This window comes from Sylvia atricapilla, chromosome 2 (assembly GCF_009819655.1).
Source record: "Sylvia atricapilla isolate bSylAtr1 chromosome 2, bSylAtr1.pri, whole genome shotgun sequence".
NCBI lineage: Eukaryota > Metazoa > Chordata > Aves > Passeriformes > Sylviidae > Sylvia > Sylvia atricapilla.
This window is the reverse complement of record NC_089141.1, coordinates 91,724,308-91,748,308: the sequence shown is the minus strand read 5'-3', so window position 1 is coordinate 91,748,308 and position 24,001 is coordinate 91,724,308. Positions and strand designations below refer to the sequence as shown.

The following is a 24,001-nucleotide window of genomic DNA, read 5'->3' as shown; positions in this document are numbered from 1 at the left end:
GAATTTATCTGCAGTGTTGGCTCAATTTCCAAAGCTCTGTGAGCAGAGAGACAGGGATCAGTTTTTACCTTATCTTAAAAACAGAAAACCTTGAGTTACACTCATTTTACACTCCTGGAAAAGTTTGCACATATTTTTTGCTTAATATCTTCAGAACGGTTCTCAGTGGACTGTGTTTTTAAATTCTAGCTTTGCTTTTTAAGTCAAGGTAGTGGCACTAACAGAATTTCATAGGGTTTAAAGTTTCCAATTTGCAGCCCAAATTGTACACATAAGTATCCTCAAATATATTTTTTCTTGAAAGAAAGAAAACAGTAAAATAGCCATGGAATTAGCAACGCTATGCAGATGGCTGTTTCTTTCCAGTATTTATTGTTTTGATATATTATTTTAAATATATCTAATTTTTAGTAACTCGAATTTTAAATATATCTAGTTTAGAATAAGTTATACAAAAAAGCCCTATAGTATAAACAATAATTTATTATGGTTTTGGTAGTTGGTGCCATGGAATAGGAAAAGTAAGTATTGAGTGTCTGTTCTGTTTCCATTGCAGAACAATAGGGCTCAGAAACTCTCTGGGGTACACACAGAGCCTCGTTATACAAGCTTAATGTCTAGAATCTAATCTCTTTGCATCAGTTAATAAAATGCATCTTGGCTGACTTCTGTGTCATTCACCTCACATGGTGCTCAAGGAAGACATGTAAAAGCTATTTTGAAGATAAATTTTTGAAAGTAATGATAGTGATCAAAGACCCATGAGGTAACCTCAGCAAAGTACAAGAATACATCTGTTCAAGTAAAAACGAGGCACTAAAATGCTCTGTTTCACTCCCTTTGAAAAATTTTATTTTGGTACAATCCTCCCCTACAAGTGTTCCATCTTCTCCAAATCGAAATAGAAATTACAAAACACTTCTTCCTTTCCCTTTCTCTTAATGTTGTTCACCAAGTTGCTGAACTATATCTAGTTCTTTTCTCTCTCTGTATTTCAGTTTCCTCACCCAAGGAAGAATTTATGCACTACTAAGTTAGAAACTGAGGTTCACATGTCCTGTGTTTCTTGTGTCTGGGACACTGCTTAGCAGCGGATACTGCAAGGTCCACTTACACACATCCTTAAATGAGGCATCTGTGTTAGCCTTCCCTGCCAGTTTACAGGAAAAACTCAGAGCTGCTGAACCTCAGGATAGCCTCTGTGGGTTATTGGAACTGATAAGCAATTTGAGCCTTTCACTTAGCAGATGAGAATGGCAGGATTTCTTTGGCAGAAATTGTGTTGTTCAGAAAGCCCAGATTCTAGTGTGCTGTTCCTTGCAGTTATTTCTGCACTTTTTAAGTGTTTCTTGGAATTTCATTACTGTCTCTCAGGTTTCTAGATGGTCTTTTCTGGGTTTAATTCTATCAGTTCACCCTTGTGTTTTCCATCATGGAAGTCCCATCCTGCCTTCTGTTGCTGCTCAAGGAAGAGGAGAGAAAATTTCATAGTCTGAAGGAGAACATGAAAGCTGTGTGTAGAGACATTCCTTACAGTGTTGTTGGAAGTAATGCAGCCATGAAGCTTTATAAGTAGTTTATCCTGTTAAGTTTATCCTTTATAAGTTATTTATCCTGTTAAGGCAGCGTCAGATGCTGATTTGGAGGTACAATGTCATACCATCTTCCTTCTCATCCTCCTCCTCCTCCTTATCCTCTTTCCTTTCCCTCTTCTTCCCCTATTCCCCTCTTTTTCTCCTTCTCCCTCCACCTTACTATCCTGTATGAATAAGGTAAAAATATCTAAATCACCAACTGTTAGCTTTATTTTTAAAAAAACTAAATAAACAGTTAACATTCTGATGATTTTTTGTTTTAAAGTAACTTCAAAAGATGGCAAAACATCCATTTTAATAGCAAACATTAGAAAGGAAGTATATGGAACACAATGATAATGGATTCTTACAGTAATCATAGCAGTGAGGGTGAAAAAGGTATGTTTGAAGACTGTTCTAATTACAGGTTTTCCTCTGATTTTTGTATTAAGTTCTTAATTTATTCTTCAAGCTACACTGAACTGCAGATCCTGAATTCTGTACTTCTAGCCAGAGCAGCATTCACTGATAATGAAATGCTCTAATAGTGATCTTTACATCAAAACCTTAGTGTTTCAGAGCACTAAATTATTAACTCTTTCAAATAATTGACTTTGCTTAGAGATCATTCTGAAGAGATATCTTTTTTCTCAGGAAAGATTATGTTAATTCTGATATCATTTCTTTATCAAGTAATGGCTGTCCTTTTCCTATAAAGCCCTTTTTAATAGCTTTTTTTAATATTTTCACCAAATTCATGCTATTAGCTGATGATGTATTGCACAGATGCTTTTTATATTTGTAAATCATATGCGTGAGTCATTATTGTATATCTAAACTCCCTTCATCAAGAAGCATTTTGTTATTCACTTTTTTTCTCTTTTTCTCTGCTCTCTCTTTTTTTCCCTCTTGGAGGTGGGGAAGTTACAATGTTTTTTAATATATATTTTTTTTAATTTAAAAAGCCATCAGAACATTTCAGTGTCTCATGAGCAAGTTAGGGCATTTGTAAGAATGATGTGCAGAGCAGATAATAAAGTGATGAGTTATCATCACACTGGTCCTCTCAGCTTTGTCTGCTATGCAATATCAGTAATATCAGAGAGCACTACATTGAGGTGCGCCATGATACCTTTAATCTTCGCAAGAAGAACATGAAGTAATCTGACTGGTGTTTAAAAAGCAGTATTTCATTAAAGTAGATGTAATGATAAAATTTGTATCAAATGGCAGTCTTACAAAGGAGTTTGTTGCTTCAGACCTAGAGCTGCAAGTGATATTTCTGATTGAGGGTAGTGATTTCTGTTTGTCTTTCTTTCAGATCCCAAGCAAAGGTGAGTAAATAAAGCATCTTAAAGTCATCAGTTTTGAGGGAACTTTAAATGCAAATTCATAAACCTGGTAATGACTAACTTCCTTTGAGGAATGAAGGTCATCCTTGAAGTTTAAAACAATGATTTTCACAATGTCTATGTGCTTGGCAATTTTGGTAATTACTGTAGAGTCATAGAATGGTTTGGATTGGAAGGGACCTTAAAGATCTTTTTGCTCCAAACTAACTGCCATGGCACCTTCCCCTATATAAGGTTGCTCAGAGCTGCATCCACCCTGGCCTTGGACACTTCCAGATATAAGACATCCACAGCTTCTCTGGGCAAGCTGTTCCTGCGCCTTTCCAACCCCACAGCAAAGAATTCCATCCTAATATCTAATTTAAACCCGCCTTCTTTCAGTTTAAAGCCATCCTTCCTTGTGTTATCATTTCCTGCCCTTGTCAAATGTCCCTCTCTGGCTTTCCTGTAGGCCACCTTTAGGTACTGGGAGGCCACGGTAAGGTCACTCCAGAGCCTGTTCCTCTCCAGGGTGAACAACTCCAGCTCCCTCAGCCTGTTTTCATAGAACAGGTGTTCCAGCTCTCTATCTTCCTGGCTCTCCTTGGGACTTGGTCCAGCAAGTCAATGTCTGTCTTGTTCTGAGCACCCCAGAGCTGGACACAGCAGTCCAGATGGGGAATCACAAGGGCAGAGTAGAGGGGCAGGATCACCTCCATTGACCTGCTGGTCACACTTTTTTTATGCAGCCCAGGGTACTGTTGGCTTTCTGGACTACAAATGCACATTGCCAGCTCATGTCCAGCCTCTCATCCACCAGCACCCCAAATGAAGCACTTGGATCAAGAAGTGTCACTGGTTAACTCCAATTGGCAGCTCAACCCCACGTGGCTACTACATTCCTTCCTTAGTGGGGTGGGGGAGAGAATTAGGGGAGAAGTCAGAAAACTCATAGGTTGAAATAAATACGATTGAATAGAGAAAACAAGAAATTAAAAATAAAGAATTCATTCTCCACTTGCCATTGGCAGAGAGGTGTTCAGCCATCTACAAGTAAGTATTTCCTCATGCTGGTGACTTGGGAAGACAAACACTATCACTTTGAAACCCCTCTCTTCCTTATTTTCTACCCCCAGCTTTTGTCTTGTTCTTTTCCTTTTACCAACCTCTCAGACAGCAGAACCTAGTTTAGGATAACTTACAATACACAGAGTTACTCTAAAAACCTCATGAAACCTTACTGATAGGGGTTGATTATACTGTAGGAGATGATCAGAACCCAGAATGCTCTGGCATCCTGCCTGACAAGCCTAGAATCAGAGTAAATCATCCTGGGGACTTTGAGATGTAACTAGATATTTGGGATGTCTTAGAGGCTACAGACCATTTCAAATCTACTTGTATAATGTGATAGTGTAGCGAGAGTTATCACACTACTCATATGATGGAAAAAATAAATAGCTCTTTCCACACACTCTGACTGTGGATGGACTATTCTGTTTTACCCCCTTTGGAGTTGTTTCTTTGCATTCATTTGGCTTGTTTGCCCCATTCACCCCATCAGATCCTTTTTGATATTTTAGAAGCAAGGAATGCAGAAGATAACTTCATATGCCTGTGGTGACTTGCCTAATTAATCAGGATTTAATTTGTGTGGTGTAAAGAAAAGCAGTCTCTTTTAGGATGGGATTCAACTGACTTGTCTTATGTTTATCCATTTTTGCAGGTATTTCCCAGGCTCAGCATAGCTCCATTCTATGGCAAGGGAAAGAATTAATGCTTTTGTAACAGGCTCTAAAAAAATCAGAGAACATAATTTTGGAGTTGAGACAGATGCAGTTTTTGAAGCTATACCATAGCATCATCAGTCTTCTAGCATACAGAATTAGTATTGTAAATACAGAGTATCAGTCCTTATGTTACATGTCACAGACTTTGGACTGTCAGGATGGTAAAGCGGCTGCTGTTTCTGGGGCTTACTGAGAGTGCACAAATGGCTGACTATAAGAAAAAGGAGTTTCTCTTTTGACTGGAGTTTTCAGTGGAAGGCCAGACACCTGAGTTAATTTAGAAAACATCTAGCTGTATTTTGAAGGCAAAAATAAATATTAACATTGTTTGCTTGGCATCTTCAGAATCTTATAATGCAACCTTCATTTGCTAAAGCAATTTCAAATGTGTAAATTTGTGTAAACTATTGAAGTCAGTTGAATTATTCATGTCTGTCATACACTTAACAGTTCTACAAGATTGACAAGAAAAGGGGTCCCTTGAGCAGGAGGATGTAATTAGGCAATTAAATAGCCAGATACGGGGAAATAAAGATGACATGGTCAGTTAAGTCTGATGGTTCCTAACTTTCAAATGTTTGGTGTGCAATCTGAATAATCTACCAGCATTATGTATATTACGTTTAGTATAGAATGCATAAAATTTAGTGAAGCTTCTTACAGAGTCTATTGTTTTGTGCAATAGTGAATGTCCCAGTTTTTAGGCTGTTTCAGTGAGAATCTCAAGGTATTGTTCTCCCTCCACTATTAGGTGAATACAACTACATTATTTCAGGCAATAATAAATCTGTTGGATACACAAGCATAATTCTGGCTGAACTTTTTCAGCAGTTCTCATAATTTTCTTTATTTTAACTTCAGGGTCTGTGAAATTTTAAAATGTTTATTTCATTTCTAGATTTAAGTGACACCCTTGATACCTCTGCTTTCCAGCAGCACTTGAAATTTTTTATCCCTCAGATTTAACAAAATGTTTATTAGATCACCGAATAACCCTTACAATAGATAGAATTATATTTCTGTACAAATAAGCATAATGAAAGTTCTTGACCCATATCTCGCAAACTGACTGAGCTTGATGTGCCTATAACAAGCGGCTAATAATTTTTTTTTATTAGAACCTAAAGGTTCCAATAAAAATCGTTATTGAATACTTCATAGTTTGCTGGCATCACATGATGACAAAGATAATGTACATAGATTTATGTGTGGTAGCAAGAATTTCAGTTAAATGCCTGCCATAGAAATAAACCTGTTAAATTATTATCAGCTACTAATATTTTAACTAATCCTTACACATTGTAACTCTTCTAAGGACATGCTTATTAGAATTACTGACCTCTTAATTAATTTCAAACAGCATATATTTAAAATAAAATTTTAAAGAAGTACGTATCCAGCACATTAGTTAATGCGAGTAGCACTATGCAGGAACTTTGAATTATCAGATTAAGGTGCAAATTGTCACATAGATTAATTTTACTGTATAATTTTAAATTATTTCCTTGTTATTTGTTGCTAAATTAAATGTGTCTGCTTAGAAAATATTAGTTGGTCTAGAGTGCTGCTTTTTTATGGTCATAGGACTTGTATAGGTCATGAGACTTGTATAGATGCAGTCCAGCTGCCTCACACTCAAAACCAACTGTGACCCTCCTGCTGTTTCTTCTTTCCTTGCCTCTGCAGCTGTTAAATTCTTTCCACTCAACTCAGATATTCATGGCACCCTTTTTCTCCTTATCCATATCTTGATATTCTTTACAACCATTTAATCTTCAGCAGAGGAACCTGAAATGACACTTCCGAAAGCTAGATTTCCTTGTCAGGCTGAGGAGGCAGTTTATACTGGTGATATCTGAGAGCAAACACAAAATCCTACACAAGTATGCACATAAAATCCTTTTATGCATCTTGATCACTGGATCTTACTTTGCTCTCTTGTTTAGACCAATATGGCATTAACATCATCTTTTAGCAGAATTACTCCAGCTGTATTCCACTCTAAATGAGAGCAGAATCTGGTCCACTCTTGGCACACAACCTCAGCATATCTTGAAAAATGATGCTTCTGTACAGTTTGTCTAGCCATTATACATTCCAGAGCCAGGAGAATCCCTGTTACTGAGACTGATAGCACTTACAGGGTTCAAAGGCACAAGGGAAGCTCCCACAGAAAAGAGCAGAAGTAGAGATGATCTCACAAAAAAGCTATTTTGCCATATGGTTTAAAAAGGTCCAAAAATCCTTCCCCATAATCCCAATAAACATTGTCTAAGCTGCTAGTGAGTATTGTGAGAAGGATTATATATGTTCCCATTTCTCTTTGCCTGAGTACTGGTTGCACAGGGGAAAAAAAAAAAAAAAAAAAAAAGGAATGAAGAAATAAAGCATTATCTAGGTGGAACAGCAAATCTAATCCAATAGGATCTTTATTATCACAATTTCCATTTGACTCTGGTTTTACTTTCTGCTTTTGCAATATACATCTATTTCAGTGTATTTCCCAATGAAATATAAGGACAGTGGCTTCTTGGCAAACAGAGAGTCACTGAAGTGGCAACGTCACCAGGAGACCAAGCAGGAAAGTTGTACAAGGCCACTTTTGTGTTTCAATTGAATGTCTTTGATTTTGATGCCCTATTATGTGTTTGTAGAGAAAGGAAAGGAATTTCACTGGATACTAGTTCTACAACAACTTTGTATTAAATAGAATCATATTAGCAGGTTAGCAAAAAATTTGAATTTATTTTATAGACCATATACTCTTTGTATAATGAAACATTTTATGGCCCTGCGTGCAAGTTTGTGGGATGCGCAAGCATGAAGAGGCAGTTAGGTGTGGAAAAGACTTACCTGGCAAGACCTGAATGCAAACATCTGCTGAGGTAGAATCAGATGTATATGTTTGTAGATGTGATAGAGCTGCTTGTTTGCTCAATGCTAGCTTATTTCTGAGACAATGTGTGATTTTTGCCAATTTTTAAAGTAAATATGTTTTGCATTGCTTTATTAAGATGAAATGGGAATGTCAGCTTTAAGTAAGATGGTGCAAAAATATTGTAAATCTTTAGTAAATCTTTAGCAGATGTTGCAAATTAATTTTTTATTTGCATAGTTGAATCCACTAACCCCAAGAGCTGAACTATAATTTATATTCCACTCGCTATTCTGCTGCCACATTGTCTGAGATGAGGAAGAATTAAGAATAATTTATTCATATACTTCCTGTAATTAAGAATTAAGAATAAATAATCCAGGACTAAGGCACACATATCTTCATTACTTCTTTTCTTCAGAAACTGAAGTTCAGATGTCTAGAAAAGATTAAGGGTCACAAAGCCTAATGAAAAAAAGCCATAAAACTCAAAAAAAAAAAAAAAAAAATCCTCCAATTCATTTCTTTGTCATCTTTCATAAGGTAGTATCTTTATCTGAGAAATTTGTCTTACTTTTTATTCAGTCTAAATTAAAACATCCCAAATTGCCACTTCTGCAAAGGTGTTTTTGTCCAGTGGATTTCAGGGTCATGACCCTCTCTCAAAGTCTGTATCGAGCTCCACATTTGTTTTGTGGCTGACTCATGTTTGAGTCACTGTAAAATTTTGTTCTGGGAATTTTCTGAGTATTCATCCTGGTTTATTTCTTAGTCCTAAATTTTGCTCTTTTACCTCAGTTACATGTCATTTATTGTTACTCTAAGTATATTTTCCTTTTTCTACAGACACATTAAATCATGCTGTATATTTCCCTATGACCCCTCATATAGGAAGAGAATTTTTTCTCTTGTTGAAAAAATTGTTGAAGTAAAAAAATCAGTATATTTTACCAGAAAAATATCCAGAGGCATATATAAAAATAAGGTAAAACCTGCAATAACTAGTCAGTTTGTTGTAAGATCACTTTTAACATTATTCGTTTTCCAAAATTGCTGTATTTTTATTTTCTCCTTTAATTCTTATTGGTCTGAAGATCTAATAACTTAAGACTGTGGTGCTTGATATCAATTAAGATATTAAAAAAATCAATACTATGGTAGGAAGGTACTTTGAAAATTTGGTTCATTGCCATATATACTTACTAATTATTTCAGGTGCATTGCACTTCATCCTCACATTTACAACATTCTGAATTATTTCTGTGGGTCTCTGTGAAGCAGCCTTGGTGCAAAATTTTTCCTAAAAAGGTGAACCTTACAGTCTTATACTGAATTTTGTAGTCCTATAAAATAAGCCCCAATACAGCCTGTTTCGATGTAATCTGTTATTTCTAAAAGCATCTTTTTCTTCTCCACATTCAAAGGTTTATTCTCTAAAAAATTTTGAATATGTGCTTTGGTTCTTTGTATTTATGCTCTACAATAAGATATTTATGTCATATATATTGTACAGAGATTGACAGAATCATTTTTGTTTTCTTGGAAAATATAATAATCTATTTTCTCTTTTTTAATTGTCTGAAATTTTACATGCTCCTCATATTTCAAAAATAATTAGGTTATTCCTTCAAGAAAGAAAGAATATAACAGAGGGAAGAGGAATGAATAAATAGGTATCCTTTATATAAAGGTAATGTTAATCAAAATTCCATCCTATTCTTATCAGCTCACTGGTTTTTTTAAGTTTTTTACTGAATTTTTTTCAGGAAATCTTTCTTCAGTAGATAAACTCTTCAAATGTTTCAGCTTTCACTTGAGAGACTTTTCAAATACAAACTTTACCTAACCCACTCTTCCCATCCTCCCCAAATCCAAACAAACAAAACTAAAAATCCTGAGTTATAAGCACATAGTGACAAGTTTGGCAAACAAAGTCCATTTCTTTCACATACTTCAGATATCAACAATTAATGATTGTCAAAGAAAGAGAAGAGGGGGAAAAAAGGAAAAAAAGAGAATTTACCAAGATAACACAACCTGAACCTTTATGATGGCAATATTTTCATTTCTTCTAGCAGAAATGTGGGGCACAATTTAATTTTGAATACTGATTTTTATTCACTAACTTTTCAATAGATCATATTAAGTCATACCACTTTACCTTGGCAAACAGAGTACATTGTAGTAAGCAAAAGAAAGGAAATTAAACTACAATATAATTAATTATATTGACAAGAGTGTCACTCATTTTTCCTTACATAAGTTGTGTTTGGATATTTAAAACTTAAAAGCACATAACTTATCACTCTTTTAAAGCAGTTACCTGCCAGCTATATGCAATTTCTATTTTTAAGCAACAAGACAAAGACATGGAAAGAAGGAACTTCCTTCAGGAAAGATTTGACTTGTAGTATTAGAAACTATCCTCTTACTGAGGACATTGGATTGCAGTCAGTAGCTACCTCTAAATTTATTATTTTTGGTGTTTCTTTCTTTATTAGGCAAGAGAGAGACCTGAGAATAAAACAGCAAAACAACCAACCAATAGTTTCTGTTCAAAGACATCTTTTATTAAGCAATTGATTTGGAGCTGCTTGTTTTTCTGCCCTTTGTACTTGCCATGATTTTTCCTTTAGTGTCTTCTGTCACATTGTGCTACTGAAGTGGAGTGAGTCGTGTTTATTCCAATGCTTAAAGATTTGCTGTGCACACAGAACTGGGAGTACAGCCCATTTGTGCACTCTGTGTAAATCAAAGAGCGTGCTGAGCCTTATAATACTGCTGTGGGTTACTATGCCATAACCTGAACTGCAGAATATTCTGTCTTGGGGAAAAACAGCCTGCTGGATCTTGTCAGCTGTGCACTTAGGGAGGTGAGGGAGAAAATTATTAGATAACATCCTTATCTGTGAAGACCCAAGGGAACCAAGTTTTCCCTATTCACAAGCTATTGGCAGCAGTATCTACTCCAAATAAACAAAAAATTTCCCTGATAGAGCACATCATTCAGAAGAAAAGGAAGAGACATCAGAGCACATTTCTGCAACACCAGAGAATCCTGGCCAGTCTGTACATGCTGTGAGCCTGTCTAGCCAGAAAGTTTGTTTATGCCTCTCAAAATGACAAATTAGGACAAGGAGGGTGCTAAAGGAAAAAGATGGGGAAAATGGATCTTCTCTCACACTGATATCAGGTGGATGGGCACTGGGGAGACCTCTCTTCACCCTGATAGTAGTGTTCACTGTCCCAGCTTGCAACTAGAAGAGGTTTCGCATTTACTTCCTAATCAACAGTGCATTGGTCTTGACATGGCAGTAGAGTGGTGTTGATTCAAATTAATCCTTTAGATCTCCCTGTTTTTTATTTTATTTTGGATCCTTAGTAAATGAGTTGCTCTGGCTAGCCATGAAATACTGGGGTTTTTTACCTTGCTGGCTATGAAGGAGATTCACTTTGTCTAATCTAGGCCGGAGGCAAGAGCATCTTTATACTCAGTGGAAAGACATGATGGTCTTACAGTTCATCTGACCTATTGTAAACATCAATATTACAGTAAGGGATATGACACCAGAATAGTCTAATCTACTGAATCTTAACAACATAACTTGTAAATCCAAGTTTAGCTGAAATGTATTTCACAGCATTAAAAACCTTTTTTTTTTTTTTTTTTTTTTTTAGCAAGGTAGCATCGAGTATGCTCTCTGGATTCCTTAGGTTCCTCTCTAAAGCCCTACAGATACATTCTGCATTTTGTACTGGGGGCAAAATGTGTGACCTCTCAGGTGGGAAGAAGCCTGGTTCCTAATTTGGTTTGTTCATTCACTTCAGAGCAAACTAAGGCTGGAGTTCTAGGGGAAGGATTCTCTCTCTGTAAGGGAAAGTTTCAAAGACTCACCAGGCTGCATTTCCCCAGAAGCAAGCTCCACTGTTGCAAGTAATTCAAGTTTAGCTATACAAGCCTATACCGTAATTTCAGTATTCTTATTATTAGTTTCTGAGTTAGAATAAATTCTGAAAAAAAGTTAGTTTTTTTCTATTCCTGAGAATTATTAAATTTTAGATATTAAATTATTGCATCTACAAGGAAACACAAAGTCAATCCACCTTTAAGTTTTTATTTCTTTCTTTATACCTTAGTTCATTGTCAATTTAAAGAAAAAAGTTTTAGTTTTTTCACTCATTTAAAACTAAATACAGAAGAAATTATGTAAGCTTACAGTCAGACCATCACTTCTGTCCAAGACAAATTTGGGGTGCCACCAACAGGTGTAATCCTCTTATTTCCATTCATTCAGGAACTTCCATTAATTCCCTGGCATTGACACACATATATGCACAACTAGACTGAAAGTCAAATTGGGGAACCATAGTGGCTGAAAAATAGCTGCAAACTTTGTGTTTTTCTTATCTTTATACAGGATGGAAATATTTGATAACAGATTCACAAGACATAAAGGTACTTTTTCATTCTGGGTGCTTAGCCAGTATTTTTGAACCAGTGATAGGACAAGTGAAGAAGCTCTCTTAGACCCTCTGTTAGTTACTCTGCAGGATGAGTAGCTCAGTCAGACACATAGGAATAAAGGTGAGCTTCCTCTGTCACCCAGAATGAAAGTATGGACTTCTCCTCCAAGTCCATCTGTGGCCAGAGGAGAAAGGCACCTCCAGAGGGCAATGTCTTCTCTTTTTATCAAAAATATTTAGAATGCATGGAACAAGTCACCCTGTGGAAATATCTGTCTTCACAGACTGTTTTCAGAACAAGGTGACTAACTCAGGCTAGGAGCACGGCTCTTCAGTGTCTGACATAGGGAAAAGTAGATCATATTCCAAATGTCCTATGGTATTCACAGAGTAAGTTTAGGGCAGAGTTAAATTTCCATAGCTTCCTCTTTTTCTCCTATCATAACTCACCCTCCTTTTTCTAAGATAGAGATTGCTTTAGCAGACAGAAGGGGATTGAGAACTCTGATTAGACTTCAGGATAATGTGATGGAATTTCAGTGACTGTAAAAGCTGGAGGGAAATGGTGGATCATTTTTGTCTGGCATCCTACATAATACAGATCTTAAGGAATGTTTGGCTGTCCTTGAATTCTATCATTTGCATGTCTTTCAAGAAAACTTGAGCCAAACTTAGAACTTCAACCTTTTAAATTTTAATTCGGGTTTTTTTCAGGAGAGAAGTATACTTCTTTGGATTTCTGCTGTAAGGGAGTTTCAGGCCGACCAATTTTGCAGTTTCTTCTTCATGCATTGTGAGTCAATGCTTAGTCATCTTTGCTTCAGTCAGCAGTTGCTAAACTTTCCAGCAGTTGTTTCTCTAACACCTGATTCCCTGTGATTTCTAAGAAAAACCTGTTGATACAAGTAGGGAAACAAGGTGACCCTGGCCTTAACAGAAACCCATAAAATAAATATCTTTGTGACCATGCAGCTAATGGAATATTGGAGAAGTTCTATCCCCAGTTTTCTAATGCTAATCTGGAGTGTGAGACTAAATACAAGGATCTGTGATGAAGTTTTGGACTCTTCTTACCAGCATTCTTCTGAACAGTTCCTGAGCACAGTTTCGGAACTAGGACAGGCTAGTGACCAGCCAAACAAGGTGGCTTAGACATGGTTACACTCTGTTGGCAGGGGACAGATTTTAACAGAACATGGCAGATTACATCCATACTATTAAATGCATAAACAAATCATCGGGCTTGGGTTTTGCCAGATGGTTTCTATGTTAGAGAAACAGTCCCTCTCACTTTTCATTTACTAGTATTGATTTAGCTGTGGGACTGCCACCAGACAATAGAATATTTCCAAAGCTGAGGTACCCAAGGTTTTGTGCAGCTACTTGAAGCTAGAAGTCTAGGTGAAATTTGGTCCTATAGCAGCTTACCTGCACATGTTGCTCCAGAGTTGCCACAGCTTCTGGGACAATTCAGGTCCCTGGAGTGATTCTAGCACTACAGCTTTGCCTACCATATTGTGTGCAAGGGGTCCCAAGACAGCTCAGGTTTAGGTTGTAGCAGAGCTGTAGGTGAATTTGGCTGTCAAATAAATAAATTAATACATAAATAAATAAGATGTCAGGAAACGTAATTAACACACAAAATTCAAAACTCACCAATTTCACTGGGAGCTTAATCAAAAGTGACATGTTTGCAAAGTGTATATTCTTTTTAAGGCCTGACTTTTTCTAACGGAAAAGCATTCTGACTTATTACATGCAGTAAGATCTAGACCTCCAAGAAAGTATAGTAATATTTTGTAGCATTAAGATGAACAAAATTCATCAATTTCTTTAGTAATAAGTTACAATAAGCTTAATAAGTCCACAGTTAAAATTTTAATTTCATGCTTTATTGGACTTTGTATTACTTAAGTTTCCTTCCTTGATATTTTCATCTGGTACATCAAAGTGCCTTTTAATATCCAGCATTTTCTGTCTTTGAAAGTACTCAATGCTCTAACCAAGTCTCCTCTTGAACTTCTTTCCAGTAGTGTAAACTGATCAAGTTCCTGGAAGTCACTTCCCTACATAACTTTTTGCTCAAAATGAAAATTTATTTCAGACTGATGAAAATAATTTTTGTCAATGTCACTTTCTTATGACTTACTCCTTAGGAGGGATAAGTTGTATGATACATACTGAAAATATATTTTTCTCCTTTCAATGACCCAATTCAGTCCAAATGATCTTGACTGGGCAGACTTTTCATTCCTTTGGCATTGATTTCGGTGAGGCATCCAAAGAACTGTCAGGAAGATAATTTGGGGTTTAAGTATCAATTGTTATTAACCAAGGCCATGTCTAATAATATACAAGATTTAGAGTGATTTGTCTTCTTGTTTTCTTCACCCTGATCAGAATCCCAAGCTTCCTGTTTGGATATCAAAGATTTGAGAGTCAAAGGAAAACTGACAATTTCTATAAAGATGTAAATCAGGCCAACATTAAAGTAATTCTACTTCTGTTCATTTTTCTAGGTATAAAGATTTGGCTGATACAGCAGCAGGAGAGAAGAAGAAGTTGAGTGCCAAGGAGAGATGTCGTCTTGTTCTTCAGCAGTGTAAATTACAAGGCTGGCAGGTTTGTGATCTACAAAGCAATTAAAATATCATTCTTTAAACAAGCTAGCTGAGTCATTTCTATTGGTGGCAAGCCACCAGATCCTTTGCAGCAGTGTATTCTTTTGACATTTAATAAATGCTTAGGTAAATTATCAAAATGATTTTCAGAGTTTTATGAGTAGCTGTGATCATTGTGTCAAAAAATCAGTGTTTTCCTGTGGGAAGAAAAAGATTCAATTAACCAGGAGTGCTATGTAATTTTTTACCCAAATTTTTGAAGATTTTTGATATATACATTTTAGTGGTTGAATGATTCCTGAATAACCCTACATATTTTATTTCTTTAAAATCCTGTGCTAAATGCTCTACTGTCATAACAGGGCAGACTCCAAATAGCTATTTAGGATTTCCCAGGTAGTCAGTGCATTTGTAGGTGCCAGCATGCTGGTCCACAGATACACCAGAGACCCTGAGGTTGTCGTACATATTTGGGAAAAAAAAAAAAAAAAAAAGTATCAAACACTAAACAGGAAACTATCAACTCCCTATTCTGTCTCCTTATCCTGTTTATACCCTAGTTAATTCTCACCAGTATGAAGACAACGAAGAGGATGTCTCCATTTTGTCCAAAGCACTCAGTTGTCTGTTTTGGATAGCTTTGTAATTTTGCAGGATTGATTTCTTTGATATGTGCTTTTTAAAAAGAAAAACATGTTTCCTTGCATAGTACAAAAGCTATTGAAGAGAAATGAAGCTTTCTGTGGCTTCACATACAGAGCATTCCTGCAGCCAATGTGAACTCCAGTTTCAGGCCTTTTTCTGTCCTAGCAGGACTGAAAGCCATTACCCACGAGAGCATCCAGACCAATTTCAGGGACAGCAATGAAGTTAAGGGCTTGGGCAGTGGTTAGGGCACTTCCGTAGGCTTCTTCAGTTTAAAAGATGGGATCTTCTAATTAACGCATGACCTCTGATTAAGATGCCCGGAATAATTTCTGCAAGCTGTTTATAAAAGCCAAGGACTAAGCCACAATGTGTGCTATGGGTATTTCTCAGTGGCCCAGATTCCTTAGTAACAACTGGCTGGGAGCACACATACATGATCACCTGCACTCAGACACATAATAAAATTTTTGTTTCATCAGAATACTGTTTAAGCCACAGTTTAGTCACTAAGAAAAGTAGAGGGCACATATGGCCCCTCTCCCTCAATAGGAAACACCAAAAAACTGAGAAAGATAACATTATTAAACTAGACTTGCTTTTTCTACCCAAGTTTTTTAAGTTTGTTCTGATCTATGTTCTGCATCATTGCCACAAGATTCCTTATAAAAAAACCCAGCTATTAACATCTAGAAATTGTACCTTTACTTAAAAGTACCTGGAGATGAGAGAACCTCTCACTTTTAGAACTTATGTGGGGATACAAGCTTGACATTGGACAAAAGCTGTGTAACAGTAATTGCATAGTGTGCTCCAGTCATGAAAAACAGAACAAGATGCCTATCAAGTTTATTTCCCTGGAGAAAAACCATTGTTATAGCACAGAAAAAAAGCAGTTTGTCGTCAGTGAAAGCCTAGAGCTCAAGATTAGTGATTCTGTAGTGATAGGCACTTGAAAACAAGCCTGAAACCTTGGAAGACAAAAATATTAAAAGGAAATTGAAAAACAGAATCCTTCCGTCATGCAGAGGACTAAAGCTTGTGATCTCAAACAGATTTTAGAAGTTCTCACTCCAGAATCTCATTAACTCCAGGAGAAGTCAGGTGTGCAAAACTACAGCAGTGCATAATGCATTATCCCTCAGACCAGAAAGGCACAAAACTCTTCAGACACTGATAAGTTAAATGGAATAAGAGAGTTTGAGAATGAGAGCTATACCATTGTTACTCAGTGAGTAAGAAGCACATGGCAACAGATTAGGCTGCAAAGATAAAAGGTTTGAAAAAATGAGTGACCTTCTCCATACACCCTTTTCAAGCCACAGAGAGGGATAAAAAACAAATGGAAAGATGAAAAGCATAGAAGAAAACTTAAGAAGAAAATTCAGTCATCGTCCTGGTTCCTGAATGTCCAGTGAATACCAGCTTGGTACCAACCTGTTTTGTATAGGTGATCCAAAACCACATACCCAACTATCAGCAGCAGTGACTAATGTCTGTGTCACATAATCTCTCTCTCAATTTTCTTTTTGATTCATTTGACTAGTCATGAAAGTTGAACTTTAAATAACAATCTAAATGAAGAAGCTTATACAATCTGCATTTGTCATGGGTGCTCTCCTGTATGCTTTTACAGCAGAGGACTCTGAAAAAAAGAAAACATTTAAAAGGTAGATGAAGGGAGGAGGAAAGGAAAGAAAAAAGGAATTAGGAAGCAAGGATGATGTCAGCTAGCAAAGTCAGAAGAAAGGAGTCATCTGTAGTGCACTACTAAAAATCATCCAAAAAGCAGGGGGTTACACATATAACCAGTTTATTCAGCCACTGTTGCCAGCAATAACTACTTCAAATGAGTCACTGCTGGAACTGAAAATCTATTTGTTGCAGGAGTTCATGAATAAATCAAAAATTGTCTTCCCCAACACTGTTACATGCACTTCCTTGAAGAGTTGTTTCAAATTCAGGTAAAAAAATGAACCAAAAGATAACTAAAATACCCTTATCAAAGATGATAATATTTAGGAAAAAGCAACACAGATCTGAAATCAACCTCCTGCTTATCATCAGAAGATGAGGTTGCCAGTAAGCTCAAGAGCAGAGGGAGAAAAAGAAAGATCTGGACTTTTTAGCTGAGTGAATCTAGATGATACTTAATTTAACTTTCTTCTGATACTGCACCTCACTATCCCGTTTTGAGAAAGGTGATATTAACCTGGGGGAGGGAAAAGTATTCTGAATTAAAATCCCTGAAAAGGAGTAAAGAAAATGATATCTTGGTATTCATTTCCTGGTTGAAAATTTTTCTTTTCCTTCTCACACAAGGTATGTTTGAAGAGTGTTTTATGAACCTATAAAACAAGGAAGCTCAGACCCTACTCACAGAATGTGTTTTTTCTTATCTTTTAAATACTACAGTCTGTTCTCAAATAGATAAAAAGTGCAGAAGATCCAATATCATGGTCTGATTTTGGTTTATTTTCTACTGTTTAGCATAAGAGCAAAACCAGTATTAATTGGCCAATACCTTCTGCTTGCTTCAGCAGCTTATATGTTAGAAGCAAGTATTTATTATCATAGAATAATTAGGGTTGAAAAAGATCTCCAAGATCACTGAGTTCAACCTTTGACTGAGCACCACCATATCCACTAGACCATAGCACTAAGTGGCATGTGAAGTTGTTCCTTGAACACTGCCAGGGATGGTGACAACACCATCTCCCTAGGCAACCTCTTCCAATACTTCGTCACCCTTACAGTGAAAAATATTCTTCCTAATGTCCGATCTGAACCTCCTCTAGCACAGCTTGAGGCTATTTCCTCTTGTCCTGTCACTAGTTCTCTGGGGGAGAGGCAGACCTCTACCTTGCTACAACCTCCTTTCTTTGTAACTGTAGAGTGACAAGGTCCTCCCTGATCCTCCTTTTTTTCCAGGCTAAACAATGAAAGCTCCCTCAGCAGCTCCTCACAGGAGCACTTCAGACCCTTCACCAGCTCTATTGCTCTTCTCTGGACATGGTCCAGAACCCAAATTTCTCTGTTGGAGTTAGGGGCCCAGAATTGGACACAGAATTCGAGGTGTGGCTTAACCAGTGCTGAATGCAGAGGGGCAATCACTTCACTGGCCCTGCTGGCCACACTAGTCCTGATACAGGCCAGCATGCCAGGGCCTTCTTGGCCATCTGGGCACACTGCTGGCTCATGTTCAGCCAGCTATCAAACTGCATCCCCAGGTCCTTTTCTGCTGGGCTGTTTTCCAGCCATTGTGACCCAATCTTGGAAGGCTATCTGAAGCTGTTGTGGGCAAAGTGTGGCCTGAAACTTGACTTTATTGAGTGTCATACCATTGGTCTTGGCCCACTGATCCAGCCTGTCCAGATCCCTCTGCAAAGCCTTCCTGCCTCCTAGCAGATCAACACTCTAACTCACCTTGGTGTTGTCTGCAAACTTACTGGGTGTAACTCAATCCAAACCATTGATAAAGATATTCAACAGGACTGGCCCCAGTACTGACCCTTGGGGAACCCCACTGGTGAGTGGCCACCAACTGGATATAGAACACATTCACTACTCTTTGGACCCAGCCATCCAGCCAGTTTTTAGCCCAGCAAAAAGTCCACTTGTCCAAGCCATGACCTGACACATTTCCAGGAGAATGTTGTGGGAGATAGTAACAATGGTTTTACTGAAGTCCAAGTAGACAAACTACTTGGACTTTCTCTCATCCACTAGACAGGTCACTTGGTCATGAAAGGAGATCAAGTTGGTCAGGCAGAACCTGCCTTTTCTAAATTCCTTCTGGGTGCTGATCCCCTGATTGTCCTGTAAGTGCTATGTGGTGACACTCAAGATGATCAGTTCCATAATCTTCCCTGGCACTGAGGTCATGCTGACAGGCCTGTTGTTTCCCAAATCCTCCTTCAGGCCCTTGTTGTAGATGGGCATCACATTGGCCAAGCTCCCATTTTCTGAGACCTCCCTGATCAGCCAGGACTGATAATAAATGATGGAGAACACCTTAGGGAACTCTTCCACCAGCTCCTTCAGTACCTCCAGATGGACCCCGTCCAGTACCCTCTGAGAGTCTGAATGGGACAGTAGGTCACCAACTACTTCCTCTGGGGTTACAAGGAGTCTGTTCTGTTCCCTGGCCCTGTCTACCAGCTCAGGAGGCTGATTGTCTTGAAAATACTTAGTCTTTCTGTTCAAGACTGAGACAAGGAGGGCATTAAATACCTCTGCCTTTTCCTCTTTGCATCCAAAAAAGGATGAAAGTTTTTTGTTAACGTACTTATAGAAACAATTTCCATTATCTTTCCCAGTGTGGCCAGATTGAGTGCCAGCTGAGCTTTTGCCTGTCTAAACCTTTTCTCTGCGTGATCTAGTGACATCCTTGTACTCTTCCTAAGTTGCCTGGCTCTTCTTCCCAAGGTTGTAAAGCCTCTTTTTTCTCTGAGTTCCAGCAAAAGATCGCTATTCAGCCAGGCTGGTCTTCCTCCCTCCCAACCTGTCTGTCATCATGTAGGGACTGATGTGTTGATAGCTTTATGAAATGTTCCTGTTCCTTGGGTAAGCTGAGCTGGAGATAACTAAACTAGGACAATAAAATAGTGGTTTCATTGAAACTGAAATGCCATGCAGTTTAAGTCATGCACTTAAGTACTGGAATTATGAAAGTGCAAAGCTACTAAAGAAAGGCAATTTTTGCATCTTAACTCTGTGTGCAGTCTTGATAAGGTATTCTTTCATCTTAAATATATACTTGATCACTACAAGCTTAGCTACTTGCTGTGATTTTTAGGCATATCTGACGTAAGAGAAAATCAGACTGCTAAATCAAAACAAACCATTTCTATTTCAGGCAGAGAGAAAGCAATAGTTGTTTAAACCCTGGAGAAGTCAGTGAAATGATATTTAGTAACTTTAGAGTTAAATTGAGCAGAAGTACTGGCTGGTCTATGTAAAGCAGAAGAATCTCCTGTCCCCTAGAATATGTCAAGGTCTTTATATTAGGAAATCCCCATTTTCAGTGCTGTGTTCATTCATTGTCACACAGTGATCCATTAGCTAAGCAAACCCTACCATCCCAAGGGCATGACTTAATTTGCAAACATTATCATGCTTTGAGAGACACATGGGCACAAACAGTCCTTAGCTCTTTTTACTGACATAAGGAAACTTTCATTTGTTTGGATTATCATTCCTCACACTGTTAAACTTACAAATATAAATTCAATAAAAAATAGTTAGCTCATAGCTTACTGAGATTTCTCATCAAAACTTGGAACTCTACATTTTGTTTAGCTAAGGTCAGTAGTCTGCAATTAACCCTTCTGAGTTACTTCAGATGGAGCTTGCTGAAATGCAAACAACTAGTACTATACTAGAAGAAAAAGAAAACATCAATTTAATTTTGCTTTTACTATAAAGTGCATCTGTTAAATACAAGCACTGCAAAGGTCAGACTTCACTGAAAGTGAATATTTAAACCTTTGACGGCTAGAAATGCATATCTGGTTAAAAGACTGCCATCCTTAAAAAATTCTAATAAAAGCTTTGTCTTAGTTTATCTTTCCAATATTTAGTCTGCTTCCTCTAACCCACGATGATTCCTTCCTATTGGTAGCTTTGAATTCTGAATACAAGAGACCACTCAATTGTCAAAGAATAAGTCTTAAGTTTCAAATGGGATGGTCCAAAGTCTCATCAGGTATGAAATAAGCAATACAGGAGAGTCAGTTGGAATGATTTAATGAAGCTCCAAATGAGGTATTTGAGATAGATGCTGTGTTAGTGCCAGTTCATACTTTCACAACTACAAACCTTGCTGAAGCTGTTTCAGGAGCCAGCAATGTTTGTCGAGAAATGATCTTTGCCAGTGTGGAGCTGTATTATCAAACTTGCAGTCGTAAGTGTTAAAACAGAGAATAAGTCCTCAATATAGAGAAATCCCAGAAGTCCATTTAGAGATTTTTAAATTCTTCTAATGCTTCAAGAACTGCAAAGGGAAAACAAAGTCTGATCCACAGTTCTTACCAGTCAGAGACAAAATCATATTTTATTACTGTTCTATGGATGTTTCATTTATTGGATTTGATAGAGCTGTCTTTAAGTGGTTTTAAATTTCAGTGTATCAGTATATAATATTAGCATTCTACTATGGCCCTCTTTGGGAAAAAGTATATTTATGATTAAATAGCAGAACGTAGAATGTAAGTAGCATATGATAAAATCAGAGGGATGAGAAGTGTATGAAGCCATACATATGTGAATTTTATGCTTAATTTAGAGAATCTTTTAAGTTATTTTTTAAACAGAATTGTTTATTTTGGCTTAAAATTAAAGTGGCCATGCTATACAATTGCTTCATACCTGATATGCTGAAGTACTAGAGTACTTTGCAAGCAATCTAATACATAGGGGATTCTTAACTTTTTTATTTCCCTCAAGTAGGAAAACTTTAGAGGCCATAAATTGCATGCCAGTTCATTCATTTGTTATTTAGTAATTTTAACTGGAGTAAATTTCCTTTTGTTTTGAGTGTCTTACTTTAGAAGTCAATTTTCTTTTAGGCAGTTAAAAAACAAATTCACGGGGAGGACACAGTTCATACTAAGAGAAATTATTAAAACACAAGCATCTTTTTTCCTCTCTCTTTTATTTTTTTAATTACATCAGTAAAATTATATTTTCCCATTATATTTTGGTTTCATTTTCATCACTCCGTTATATGTTGAAAATGATGTGCTAGTTGCAGAAACCACCAGAGGGTGACTTTCAACCTCACCAGTGCTGCCGGAAGACACTGCCCACAAGCTTACTCAGTGGCTCTGTGCCACACTGGACTGTAATAAAGCGTCCCCCACCCCTGAGTGGGCATCTCTGGACAAGGAAAGAGTTTTAGTTTACCTCTAGACATTTTAGAAAGTTTAACTAGAAAGTTCTGTGCCCTTCTCATTGTAATTGGCTCAGTGTGAAGACAGAAGCACCTGTTGGACCTTGTCACTGTTCTTCAAATCCTGTTCCTCTCCCTATTGGCAGCAAGCCAAACTGTCCCTCCTAAAACATTAAGCATTTAGGAAGGAGCACAAAAGCACAAACGAAGTAAAGGGATTTTTGGAGTGTTTCTAGCAGGGTGTTAGAGGTTTTCTCAAACACTTGTGTGTGGCTTTTTTTTTTTTTTTTTTTTTTTTTTTTTTTTTTTTTTTTTTTTTTTCTGTAACATTTGTTATTTTTCATTTTTTAAACCTTTTACTTTACAAAACACCTCTGAAGAGCAGTCTCGCCAAGATTATTTTAAGCCTGCAAAGGCTGGACCCTCAGAGACTGATACATTTACACGTGGCTCATAACACTCTGGCCTCGTGTTAAACTGTATCACTAGACAAATCCATGCTTCTCTTCAGCCAGAGAATAGGACGGATGGTTGACTTTGGCCTCAGAATGGTCAGAAGCTCTTACTCTTTCAACACAAATCTCTATTTTTAGTACATATTTCTATAAAAAATATATTTTTCCCTCTAGAATATATTCCCTCCTCTCTCCATCCATCTTTCCCAAGGTTTTGCTTAGGATTACTAGTCTTGCTAACTCAATTTTCTTTATGATATTTTTGGCATCTCAGATCTGGATTCCGTGCCTTCCTCCTCCTCTCTCCCTCCCACATCTCCCACCTTTTGACACTTTTCTAGATACTTTTCTTCGTATTTGGTCCCAGTCTTCATCCCTTATTTGTCTGTGATTAGTTTTCCAGTCTCCTGCCTTAGTGCTTCCTTTCTCTGCCACTGCTCTCCCTGTCACCGTCTACCCGTATTTCTCATTCATACCAAGATTCCCTTTCCTATTTTTCTGTGTTGAGAATGAGTGGTTTGGCCCAGGTTAGGAATGAGATCAAAGAGGAGGCCTGGGGAGGAGGTGGGGAGGAGGATATACCACCACATTTTGGTGTTGCGTCTGTTTCTAGAGTTCTGAAAACTAGAATGGTGGGTTTGGTAAGTACCAAGATCCCATGAGATAAAACTGGAGTAGGGTTTCCCCTACTGAGTTTTTCTTGCATGCATCTTCTATTTCCTCATCACTTCCTTTCTTTTCCTGTAAGACAATTCTTCATGTTGCCTCACAAGTATGAAAAGCTGTATGAGGTTTGTACAGTTTAGGGAAAAGGAGTAACCATTATTCTGCCCTTTTCCAGAGGCCTTAATGACAGGTTTTTTTCCTAAAGTCCAGCACCTGACAAGAATGTATATAAATGCTTGACGTCACTTGCTTGAATACCAGACTACTCACATGCTTTATATTAAGGCCATAAATAAACTACGCTAAAATGTAGGTTTATTCAGTATGCACCGCAGTGCAATGTCACTATTTTGTGGAGGCAAAAAAGCACTTTTAAAATGTATTAAGCCAAGCAGAAAGAGTAAACCTTTAAAAATAAAATTTCAGTTCTTAAAAATCAGTGGCCTGCATTTGTCATTATAATATCTTTGTAGACATGTACACTGCAAGAAGAACATTTTACAATAGTATTAAGGCTTTTTTTCTAAATTTCATTAATGCTCTGTGAAAATGTGTGTCATTGTGTAAAATATCATTAGACTATAGTTCTCTGTCTTCTGTAGGTAGCTATTTTGAAAGTACTGCCAGAAACACACAGCACTCCCACAAATTGCCTTTTTAAAACTAAAGAACAGCTTTACACATTCCC

General features: G+C 37.3%; 1 protein-coding gene across 1 annotated transcript in view; it reads left to right on the top strand.

Moving 5' to 3' along the window:
* The window catches only part of MYO16 (myosin XVI), a 267,582-nt gene that overhangs the window by 191,742 nt on the left and 51,839 nt on the right, over positions 1 to 24,001 (top strand). The window contains exon 27 of the mRNA XM_066313833.1: positions 14,554 to 14,656. Within this exon, the coding sequence (XP_066169930.1) occupies positions 14,554 to 14,656 (103 nt within the window). The remainder of the gene's footprint in view (positions 1 to 14,553; positions 14,657 to 24,001) is intronic.